At 39.5% G+C, this 12,785-nt stretch overlaps 1 protein-coding gene across 2 annotated transcripts; it reads left to right on the top strand.

Annotated features, from left to right (window-relative positions):
- Positions 1–1,562: 1,562 nt before the first annotated feature.
- Positions 1,563–6,202, top strand: LOC122664355 (scarecrow-like protein 6). 2 transcript variants are annotated; one of them, XM_043860131.1, is made up of 2 exons: positions 1,563–4,201; positions 5,914–6,202. In XM_043860131.1, exon 1 carries the CDS (start codon positions 1,704–1,706, stop codon positions 4,140–4,142), a length of 2,439 nt encoding a protein of 812 aa, XP_043716066.1. In that variant the 5' UTR covers positions 1,563–1,703; the 3' UTR covers positions 4,143–4,201; positions 5,914–6,202. The 2 variants fall into 2 exon arrangements, with proteins under 2 accessions (XP_043716066.1, XP_043716067.1); XM_043860132.1 differs by having other exon boundaries at positions 1,563–4,206; positions 5,920–6,202.
- The last annotated feature ends 6,583 nt before the right edge of the window (positions 6,203–12,785 follow it).

Genomic DNA, 12,785 nt, shown 5'->3' with positions numbered 1-12,785 from the left:
TAAATGAGGGTGATTTGATTCATTTTTTTAAAGATTTTTTTTCTTGTCACTATGTCTAGTGAAGTGTAACGTTTCACTGTTTTCCTTGTCACTAGTCCATGACTCTATGTGACAGAGTAACAGACAACCATCTTATTGGTACAATTTCAGCTTAAAATGACTAGAAGGTGTAACTATAACTATAAAAGATGCCATTTTATGTCTATTTTCATTTGATGATATTTTGATAATTTTACTAAAACTTTGAATAAGAGTTTGAATATAAATTTGATCATTGAGATGTATGTTTATCACATGGACTAAACATGTGTTGTGAAGTGGTAAATAATGAAGCTTTATGTTTCACCAGGCATAGTTATTGCTAGAAAAAACCTTTTTTAATCCAAAAATAAATAAATAAAATAAAACCCAAAATCCATGAAATGACAAAAGAACCCCTGCTCACTATCCCATCCCTGTCACTAGGAGAAAGAAAGGGACGGGTAGTCGAAAAACCGAAACCTCGCCGCCATTGGTCGAGAAAAGACCCCCCCAAACCTGGTCTTGGGGCATAGCATAACAGTTACATCCAAAAGCAACACAGATAAACCCCACCCTGGATCAAATCACAGCCACACATCTCCATCTCATAAATTCCTCGTTGTAGCGCGGATCACGATATCGGATATTCTCAAGTCTCAACACTCGCCCCAATAATCTCATATCATCAGATTTAGTTTCGAAATCCAAGCCCAAAAAAAGTGGGCCGTATAAACTAAATTTACGAATACATCCCCATGAATAGTCCAATTCAATCCAAGATTAAAGCAAAGGGGAATCGATAAGGGTACATATGGAATTACACATTAACAACGATATTTCGGGCAGTACACCTTTTTCTCTTTTCGACGTTATTTTATTTATTAACAGCCGGGATTTATTGGGTTCTGAAACTATGTAAGAAAGTGACCCGATTTATTTATATTTAAATAAAAGGAAAAAGCTATGACGCTCTCTAAGGACTATGGTGGCTTGAGAGTCTTGAGACCGGTGACAGAAAACGCAGGGGTCAGAGAGAGAGAGAGAGAGAGAGAGAGAATGCGTCTCAAAACAAACCACACAAATTTTGTTTTTTTTTAGAAGAATGAAAAATTTAAAAAGAGAGAAAATTTTCTAGAGAGAGAGTGAGGGAGGGGGCACACTTTATTACCTTTTTTATGTTGCACGCATCCATGACAGAACAGAGAAGCGACAGAGTACTGCTACGACACAAGAGGGAAACGAAAGAAGAGAACAGAGGTGAGGAGAACACTTAGAGAGGGTGAGACTTGGGGGAGAGAGAGAGAGAGAGAAGAAGAGAGCGGAAATGGGTTTGAGGAGTCGAAGGTAGAAAGAGGTTGAAAAGTAGGAGAACATGGTGGAAAATTGGCAGTTAAGGGTCTCTGGTGGAATGGGTCTCTTGAGGTGCATTACATCTGAAGAGTGGTTTTGGGGTTGAGGTCTGATTGAAGAAGGGAGTTCAGATTTCCTATTAATGGCTGAGACATTCTGTTGGAGGACGACGACCTCTTTTCTGTAGTTCTCTTGTATCTGAGAACTCTTCTTATTAAAGTTCTCTATTTCTGCCGTTTTTTCATTGTCATCCTTCTGTTCAAATAATTTGGATTTTCTTTGGTGTTTGTTTTTTTTTGAAGAGCTGTTGTCCTGGCTTTACTGAGTTTTAGATGTGGGGAATGCCCTTTAGTTTGCGGGGGAAGGGGGTGTTAGAAGTTGCAGATATTTCAGACTTCTCTTCTTCGATTTCTTCGGTGTCAGGGAGCAAGTGGAAGGAGGGTAGCTGCTTGGGCAGCGAACCAACATCTGTACTGGATACAAGGAGGAGTCCCAGCCCACCAACATCGACGTCAACCCTGTCTTCTTCATTGGGCGGAGGAGGCGGCTCAACCGACACTGCCGGCGTGGCGGCGGTTTCCGATAACCGCCCACAGAAATGGCCGTCTACCCAGCAGCAGGAGGACAGCTCGGCTGCAGTAGCTGAGCCGCCTGGCGTTGGTGGTGGTGTTGCACGCAAGGACGAATGGGCTTCGGAGCTTCAACCGATTCCGACTGCGTTAGAGATTGTTAGCGGTGGTGGTACTGGTGCAGAAAAATGTGGCCTTGGAATGGAGGATTGGGAGAGCATGTTATCAGAATCAGCAGCTTCGCCTGGCCAAGAACAGTCGCTCCTGCGATGGATCATGGGCGATGTCGAAGACCCATCTTCGGGTTTGAAGCAGTTGTTGCAAAGTGGAGGTGGTTCGGAGTTCGAAGCCAATGCTGGTTTCGGGATCGTTGATCAGGGTTTCAGTTTTGAGCTCAGTGGAGGAGGTGTGGGTGCTTCGGCCAGTGGTAGTGGTAATGTGATGGGTACCATCAATCCTTCTCTATCTATTCCTGGTTCTGGGTTTCCTGTCAATAGCAACGCCACTACAACCGCCACCACCACCACCAACACCACCAACAACAACCACAGTGGAAGGATTGGCTTAGTCCCCAACACAGCTTCTCCTCCTAATTACAAAATGCCTTGTTTTGTTCCCAACAGCAGTAGCAACCCTCCCAACTCCATTTTCTCTTCTTCCCCTAACAACCACCCTCTGAATCTCCCTCTATCTTTACCTCCGGGCGTTTTTTATCAGCAGCAGCAACCACATCTTGAGCCTTCTGATGAAAAGCCACAGCTTTTCAATCCACAATTGCTAATAAACCAGTCACAAGTCCATCATCCTCAGAACCCGGCTTTCTTCGTGCCATTATCTTTCTCGCAGCAAGGGCAGCACTTCCTTTCTCCCCATTCAAAGCGCCACCATGCTGCCGCGGTTGATCCGACCTCTCAGATCCCCAAGGTTCCGTTCACTGACTCGGGTCAAGAGGTTTTCATGCGGAGGCAACAGCAGCAACCACAGGCCTTCCCACATCAGCTGCAATTGCTTCCTCATCATCTTCAACAGAGGGAAACAATGGCACCGAAGCCCAAGGTGATGGGCGCAGGTGACGAAGTGGCTTACCAGCAGCAACAGCAGCAGACGTTGGTCGACCAGCTCGTCAAGGCCGCCGAGCTGGTTGAGACCGGGAATTTAGTACACGCGCGAGGGATATTGGCGCGGCTCAATCAGCAGCTCTCCCCAGTAGGGAAGCCCCTCCAAAGGGCTGCTTTCTACTTCAAGGAGGCCCTGCAACTGCTCCTCCTTACTAACAACACAGGCTCATCTCCTCCACAGAGGAATTCCACACCTTTTGATGTTGTTCTCAAGATCGGTGCCTACAAGGCCTTCTCGGAGATATCTCCACTCCTGCAATTTGCCAATTTCACCTGCAATCAGGCCCTCCTTGAAGTACTTGATGGGTATGATCGAATCCACATTATAGATTTTGATATTGGACTTGGCGGGCAATGGGCATCCTTCATGCAGGAACTTGCAGTGAGGATTAGAGGTGTCCCTTCCTTGAAGATTACTGCCTTTGCCTCTCCGTCCTCTCATGATCCACTTGAGCTTGGTCTTACAAGAGACAACTTGACCCACTTTGCTAACGACCTTGGGATTGCATTTGAGCTTGACATCGTAAGCCTTGATTCCATTGACCCAGCTTCCTGGTCGCTTGGCCTCCTCCATGTTTCAGATAGTGAGGCAGTTGCAGTTAACCTCCCCGTTGGGTCATCTCCCAATCATCCATCCTCTATGCCCTCACTCCTCCGGTTTGTTAAACAGCTCTCCCCCAAAATTGTGGTATCCGTGGATCGTGCGTGTGATCGCAGCGACCTTCCTTTCTCACAGCACTTCCTCAGTGCACTTCATTCGTATTCATTCCTGCTGGACTCATTAGATGCAGTAAACGTTAACTCAGATGCTGTGCACAAGATTGAGAAGTTCCTATTCCAGCCAAGGATTGAGGGCATTATACTGGGACGGCAGCGTGCTCCGGACAAATTGCCACCTTGGAGGTCTCTCGTTGCTCAAGCTGGGTTCAACCCGTTCACATTCAGCAATTTCACTGAGACCCAGGCTGAGTGCCTGGTTAAGAGGCATCAAGTTAGAGGATTCCACGTCGAGAAGCGCCAGGCGGCGCTTGTGCTCTGCTGGCAGCGACGGGAGCTCGTCTCAGCATCTGCTTGGAGGTGCTGAGGAGGGAGAATTTGTTACAGGCAGGAAGGTGGTTGGCTTTTACCCAATTACGCCCCCGACGAAGGTGCCATATAACTTACTCTGCTCTTTGATCTTAATAAACCTTGACACTATGGTGGTGGCAATTTGTGACGGCTGCCTTGTGCATTTTTCTTGCCTGTTATTCTCCTCTGCCAATTATCTATGTGGTTTAGACAGATTATTTCTGAAAAACAAAACATTTGAGAAATTGTAAGGTCTAGTAAAGTTCTTTTCCTTTTTTTCCAGTCCCTTTAAGACTATTTTGGACAAGAGTATTAAAGCTAAGGTGTTCTAATGTTAATGTTAGGAAGCAACACTTTGCTTCTGGTTAAGGTGGTGGTGGTGGTGGTTTGTTGTACACTTGATAACAAGGCAAAAACAGAAAAGGAAGAATTTAACCCCCCTCAAATTTAGTTGCTTGTGGGTGATGCTGTGCATAATTCTTATGAATGCTGCAATGTTTTTTTTTCTTCCTTCTAACCTTGTCTACTGTAGTCTGAGTCATGTAGTTTACTTGATACCACTTGTCATTTTAATATAAAGATTTAATTTTTTGGTTGTGTTTGTTGCACTTGGATATCACCCTATTACTGATCACCTCTGATCCTCCCCTAACCCAAACATTCTTATCTATCTTGCCTGGGGAACCAAGCTCCAACAGAAGACACAAGGTTTGATCTGTTCCAAGGGCAATTGTAGTCATCCAACCCCCTTCCCTGCCTCTTATTGGCAAAAGGTTTACTTCAACTGAGAGTTGAAGAGATCGTCCTAAAATGTGAAAAAGTGGGAAGAAAAGAAAAAAAAACTTTTGTTCTTGGGTCATATTTCATATGTTGATCCTTGTCCAGTCTTGATAACTTTTAACTCTATTTTGTGGCCTTATATGGTGCATTTTCTAGAATTATAGTTAAGTTCCAGCAAAAAAGTATAGTGCTTTGTGGCTAGACATTGTTTTTCAATTGTGATGGTATTGGTTGTTTCCTCAAGCAATACAAGGATGCATACTCCTTAGGCCTTAGCTGATTAGATTCTCCAATTTTCTTCTACCCTATCTCGTTATTTCCCCTAAATTTTGTAGTTTTGGTGACTGGGTGTTGGCACCAGTATACCTATGTCATACTTTATCTGATCACAATACATACCTATGTCATACCTATGAGGCTTTTCATATTTTAGGTTGTAGACCATGGAGCTGAGTTCAGATGCCCCTTGTGTTAGTTAGCATTCTATATTGCCCAGAATGATGGCATCCCTCCAGGTATATCCGATACAAAATTCTAGTTGGATATGGATCCTTGTGTTCTAGAGGAATTTTATTTGGATCTTGTGCTTGCTTGAAGGACATCCATCAATCCTCTCTTGTTTACTTCCAGTAATTTGTTATCTACAGAGTTTTCTTCTCTAGGTTGATGCAGAGAACAGTCTCTCTAATATCATCTATCCTTGCGTAAAACCAGAGAGGGGATGTCTGTTGTGTCTCTGTTTCAATACACTGAGCATCTTTGTGATCTCTTTCCTTCATTGTTCACTGTAATTATGTGTTCTTCGACCCAAGACATCAAGAAATCCCACTAACAATGTAGGAAAAAACAACTTAGGGGAGGATTTAGTTAAGACTTCAGATCTATATGCGCATATACCCAGATGACATTTGTACTTTTGTAGGAAATTGGTGATAGAAACTAATGTTTAAGGCTTTAAACTATCTGGATTATGTGGTTTTTTTTTTTGACATGTGGAGGTTTGTACTTTGTAGGGCTCTCAACAAGTGGATGCTGGGTTACACTCCTCCCTGACAAGTACGATGAATTACGCGTAACATGCTTAGTTGTTTATGTAGGTTTTAGTTAATTAATCAATTTGGTTGGGGACTTTTGGAGTATATTGTAATCCAATACATATATATGCATTATATGTGTAGAGAACATTAATTATTTGTTGCATGCTATCAGTTGAGTACTATTATACATTGAATTTGCTATTGTGTTGGATAATTTTTTATACCTCTCTCAATCAAACCACATGGCTCATGTTCCATAGGTCCTCCCCTAAGATTAGTTTAAACTCTTTTTTTCCATCATTTTATTGGTAAGCTTATCTATGTTTTGATAGTTTATTGTGGAAGCAAAAAATAAATATTAGATATAGAAGACCTTCAAACCATGTTAGAGGCTAAGTTGAGTGAGAGAATTGAAGTCTATTACCAGCTTTGTATACATGTATGACATTTTAGGGCTATATTAAAATTGCATGAGAACATGAGGGGTATGGACAAAGGCCATTTATATATCATATCTTAATTTGTTCTTTCTTTCTTTCGTTTTTTTTCTTTAAAGAATTTAAACAACCACCTTGATAATGGTGGGATTAAGATTATAACCTTTTATATTTGATTAGTAATATTTAATATTCATTTATGAAATTAAAGTCTCTATAAGCCGAGGTTTCCAAGCTTGTTCCAACTTCCAATCATTTTGAGCCCTAAAAAATAAAAATGGTGACAGGATGAGTCATGCTGTAATAGAGATGAGATGGTGACAGGGTTTTCTTTTAATAAAACTGGCCGGCTCACTTGACTGGTTGGGACTGGGTTTGATTTTTAGTGTAAAAGTCCTTAGATATATATCCAAGAGAAGAGTGCCCAATCTTAATGGGTTGGGTGGGTGCCCAAGTGGTCCAACCCATCAAATTGATCTATTTTTTTGGGCCCACATCTTGAGTTTGTCATCATGACATGGCCTTTTGAATTTTCACCCACCTGATGATCTCATGTAGGTATCTCACCAATGTGACTGGTGGTCACCAACCATCTCTTTGATGATCATGATTGGCTAGGCCTAGTGTGATGCTAGTTGTTAATCAAACTTATATTATGGTCTATGGATGTGTAATGTATTTAAAAGGTGGAAAGGGTAGGTCAGCATCTTATAATCACTGGCCATTTGGCCTAGCCAAATTAAATTAAATGAGAAAGTAACATTTTAACCACCACCAAAAATTTCCTCCTCCCAATTACACATTCTTTAGATCCTACCTGATTGAGAGCTTGAGAAGGTCTCATTCATGAGAGTTGAGATTAATGGCTCTTAAACATGGTTTCAAGAATTGGGAATTGGATCGGTGAGTCAACTGGTTCATATTAGAATCAGTTGGGACCAACCCGATTTCTGTGATTGGAATATTCACATCAAGATTCCCTCAAATCGACGAGTTTGCAGATCAAATGATGGATTCTAGGGTTCTTGGGACTGATGCTTTCACCGATTGATTTTAAAATCATGCTCTTAAATGATAGGGCAAGGGATGTACATGTCACCCACTTATTTGCATGCGGGTGATTGGACCAATGGGGATGCATGCAAGAGAGTGTAATGGGTCTTTTCTAAGGGGTCGGGGCATTTTCCTTGAATTTGAAGAGAGAGATAGATACATAAATCAATCATTTTATTATTATGATTTTTATCGTATTATATATATTTTTTCCTTTATTGGTATCCAAACATAGCCTAATTGATAATAAAAACTCTCCTAAACTGTGTTTGCTATGCAGTCTTGAAATGATTCTCGGGTGATAAAAAATCAATTATTTTTATCATTTTAGAATGTGAAATTGACTTAGTGCATTCCAAGAATGCATACCAAATGCTACCCTGATTTCCAATCCTTGTCCTACACCATCCTGATCACAGTAAAACTATGTTTAATTAGCAAAAAAATGGATAGAAAATAAAATAAAATATTAGTTTTTTAAAAAAAATTTGAAGAGAGAGAGAGGTAGACACATAAATCATAAATGGATTATAGATTTTGTCTTATTAAACCATCAAATCAAATTGGAGAGTGACTGACTGACTTACACGTGGTGGATATCTTGGAGATCAGGTTGGGTCCTACTTCTGTTAGACTTATGGTCTGTAGGGTGGTCAGTGGTCTGCTGTTGCTTATCGTTTTTGGGCAGTGGGAGAAGAAAATGACAAGAGATGCACTTCCCCCTTCCCCCTCCCCCCAAGTCTCTTAAGCTCCTTATCTCAACGACTCAACGTAATCGCTAGGTAACACCCAAGTGGGTGGTCGGTGGTGGTAAGTGGTGGGTACCCACCAAATGTTAAGTCGCCATCATGTTGGACCACATGTACGGAGGCTGCAGGATGGATGATGGATACTCTTCTTCACGTACATCTATGATATATCATCCCGCCATGTTTTTTAAATCAGCCACTTAATACTGGTGGTGGTGGTGGTGGTGGTGGAGTTGGACTCGCCGGTGGCGGTTGTGGTGGTGGTGGTGGTGCCAGTGCCAGTGATCAGTCCTCTGAAAGTTCATCGATAGCAAGTCTTCTGTCCATGAATGTAACAGATGATTGGATGCGATAATTATATGATAGCCACTAAGCATCAAATTAACTATATATTGTTTCAAATCAAAATTGGCAATCCATGTGTGGTACCCTTTCTCAGTTTATGCTTTTGTTGACTTTGTTGACTTAAAATTAGCAAGCAAGAGGAGTACAATGATAAGTGACTATGAAATTCTTTCAATTTGTTCCTTAATCTGCTTCCAAGTCCATCAAGATAAAGAAGTTTAATTATGTAGTTTTAAAAGAGAAATGTTGGAGAGAGCTTGGATGATCTTAGCTCCATCCTTTGAAAAGAGAATTTTTTTTTAAAATTGAGAACTTATATATATTTTTCTTTAGGGGGGAGAGGGGTTGAAATTGGAGAAGGGAGAAGGTAACAACCAGGAGACTTGAACTCGAGACCTCTTAGTGAGCATGGGCATGAAGCGCACCATAGCTCACCAACTATCCTAGACAACTGTTGTCATCACTAAATTAGTTCGTTAATTGTTCGTACTTAATTTCCTTAACAACCAAAAAAAAAAAAAAAAAAGGGGATAGAAAACAAGTTTCCTCATTTTATTTTTCTTTATGTTTATATATTGAATTTTGATTGATTAATTTAAATTATTTTTTGATAATAATTAATAAATATCTATTTTAAATACAAAAAATATTAAAACACCTACAACACAAGGAATTTAAACTTGATTTTTCAAGGTAGCTAATGAGTTATAAAATATCTCAAACACTTCCAAATTAAGTATTCTAGAATATGGAGACTAATAAGGCTGTGTTTGGTATGCATTCTTGGACGATAAAAACAACTATTTTTGTCATCCGAGAATGTGAAATTGACCTAGAATACATTTCAAGAATGCATACCAAATACAGTTTAATTCTTTGGCAAAAATAAGTCAACATGGACGGGTTGCATGCTTAAAATCACGTCCCAACTATTTTACTCACATGGCTGATAATGTGGTAGTTTCTAACCATATGGGTAAGTCATGTTCCTCGTGGATTAATCACATGACAAATTATGTCAAAAAATTCAATTATATATGCCCAACTCGTATTCAATTTTTTATCTATATATTTTGGATGGTCCATAATTTTGGCTCTTATTTTTAACTTGCTTTTTCTCTATGTACAGAAGTTGGAATGGATTCAAATTTCAGGGGTAAATAGGAAATGATGGGGTCTACTTGTGAGCCAATTTTAATGGCTAAATGGCAGATATAATTGGGATGTTTTGTTAACTTGGCAATATGTTCCCCCTGTATACCACCTAATTATTTTTTATGTTTTTATATTCTCTAGTATATTTTCCTTTTTTTTTTTTTTTTTTTTTTTCTTCTAAACAATTATGAGAAAGGGTTCTTTGAGCTAGCAGTATAGAGGAGTGCACCAAACAGGCGCAGGAGAGGGCAGCGAGATCTTTTCATGCGAAGAGAAAAGAGAGAAAGAGTGCTAGCGAACCCTACCCTGGAAGGTCAAAGAATCTTTTAGAGTGAATCCCTAAACTTTCCTATTTTTAAGATGCTTAATCTAAGGGTGTGACTACATCAACAGTTGAGGATTGGAGTGAATCCCTAAACTTTCCTATTTTAAGATGTTTATTCATGTTTTGTTCCATTATGGAAAACAATCACAGATAAGCAGCTAATTAATTGTTCTCATAACCACTACCACCACAATTCAAGTTTTGTCTAATTAACAAATTTACATTGAAACCTCAAAATGGATTATAAAAGCAAATGTAAGAAGTACTACACTTGATGACTTTCCAGATTTGTATTTGAGGGATAGGCTACAGAGTGCACTTTTAACTTCCATGAGTATGAACTATGATGTGGAGGGCAGGTCTTGTACCAGAAGACTAGAATCATAACTCAGTCTGACAACTTGGATTATTTCTGTTTTCTCTCCTTTCTTATTCAGAAAATCAATTCGATTTGATTCTCATTTCTTTTATTTCAGTACTTTTCAATAGATATTTTCTTTCAAGACTTTCTCTTACCTCCTTGGCAATACTTGATTTTTCTTTCACCATACCTTGTTTTATTATGATCTTATTCTGAGATTCTAATGTCTAAACCTGGAATGCTACGAGGGCTATATCCTGAAAGGTGAGGTTCTTTGTGACCCATGCAATGGCTTTTCTTTTCTCTCTCTCTCGCTCTCTCTCTCTGTCTCTCTCTCTCTCTCTCTCCCTCTCTTCACAGAAACTGGAATAAAAAATCCTCAATTTCATCCTAAGTTCCTAACTGTTGGATCAACTGATATACAGTTACTTTTTGGGTGGTTCAGGTTTCACAAGCCTAGACCTGGTCTGGAATAGCTAAGCGGAAATTGTAGAAAAATGAGAACCTAAAACAATGTAGGAAATGAATGGAAATCATAATCGACAATCATACAATACAGATTTACGTGGTTCGACAAGATTGTCTATTTTTACAGTGAGATGTGATCTGCTTCTTCACTATTAATGAAGAATAGGGTTACAGTTGTTCGTCCTCACACCTCTCTCAAATTGATTACAGAAAAAAGAACCTTTGCTATAAATTTATAACAAAACCCTATACACGTAACTTACCAACTTATCGAAATACCCATATAACCCTATAAGCCTCTTAGCAGCCTTTCAGAATCAGACCACAAATGCAAGCAACAAAATACAAGACATCATACCCCCAAGAGAAACTGGGTTAAGTTGAGAAAGAAACAAACAAAAACTGAATTAGACCTAGGTTTAGACTGGACCAGCCATGCCAGAACCGGGTTAAGACGGTTCATCATTTGGATGTCTCAGGTTGTAGACCCTTAAAAACTTGGTAGACTTGGAGTACTTGGGTCATCTAGATGGTAACAACAGTTCCAAGTTTCCCACCAAACCAAGGAAAAAGGTTTTTCATAAAAAAAACCCCAAGGAAAAAGGTTCAAACACAGATGGAAGGATGAAACTTGCTGCTTTTCAACATGAAAAATAAGAATCTTCTTTCCTTTTTTGTCAAATTTTGGGGCTCCATTGCAACCTTATGATGGCTACCTCTCTATAGGAGATAAAAATTTCCGTACTCCTGTTGGTGATGATGTCATTGCACCAACAATCTCTGTATGTAACCCTCTCAGCCATGGAGTGATCAAACTTGAAGTAGAAGAGTTAGGAAGGGGACATTGTCACATTGGACGGAGACTATTGGAGTTCCTTTCCTTCAAGGTTTCCATGGAATCCTATGTGGGATTCCAAACGTGATTTTAGATAAAAAGCATCTCTTATAAGTATATATATTTTTTACCATGGAGTTTTCCTTAAGCCACCGTGAATGGGACATGAGGTTTCAGATGTGAACGGAAAGGTATCGAGAGAGTATTTTGGGAAACATACTAAAATCCTTTAGAGATTTGTGAACCTTAAGATAGTGTGTGCAAATGTTCATTGAGTGGTGAAGGAAAATTTTCTCAATTTCACTTTTGTATAAATACATTGAACAGAATAATTAGCTGGGTTTTGCTTTGTGTAAGCATGGTTGGTTACGCTGAGCCTCGAACCCAATGGTTCGGGGGAAATTTTGGATAGTCAAAATGTTAGTCTCATTATGATTTTTTGTCTTATTTGTAAAAGGATTTTCTCTTTTTTTTATTCTATGCCAGGTGGGATGGTGATCATTCATAATTCTCATATGCTCAACTACGATTAAAGATATTTTTCATTTAGCATTTTATTTCTTGGAATGTAATTTCCAGTATACTACTGGAGAAATTACCATTGTAATTAACTCTCTAGCTAGGAAGGTGCAGTCAATATTGAGCAAGATAATTTGATCAAATTTCACTCCGTGGTTGTTGAAATCTTGTAATCTGACAACTACAAGCTTTTTATCCCTAATTAGAGTTTCCATCAAAGTTTTAGGAATCAGTATTGGATCATCCATATTGGCCAATCGATGATCGATACGGATATGACACTGATATGTATCATTGGTATCGGTAAAAAAGGTGCTTTTTTTTTAAAAATTTTATTTTTTGGAATATTTGACCGTTACTGGACCGATACCGGCTGATACAGATCGATACCTATTCAGACACTGTGGATTAAAACACTGGTTACCTTATGTGGTTTGCATCTAATTTGCAAACTAAAGCCAAAATCTCATCTTAAATTAATTAAGCATCCATCTTAACTAACGGTGGTTTCAGGTCTGACCATCCAAACAGGGCCTTTGTAGTTCAAATCAACTTTGAAATTCTCTCTCTCCCTTTAACCATTTAAATTCATGTA

This window comes from Telopea speciosissima, chromosome 6, assembly GCF_018873765.1.
Source record: "Telopea speciosissima isolate NSW1024214 ecotype Mountain lineage chromosome 6, Tspe_v1, whole genome shotgun sequence".
Classification (NCBI taxonomy): domain Eukaryota; kingdom Viridiplantae; phylum Streptophyta; class Magnoliopsida; order Proteales; family Proteaceae; genus Telopea; species Telopea speciosissima.
This window is presented reverse-complemented; position numbering and strand designations above follow the sequence as displayed.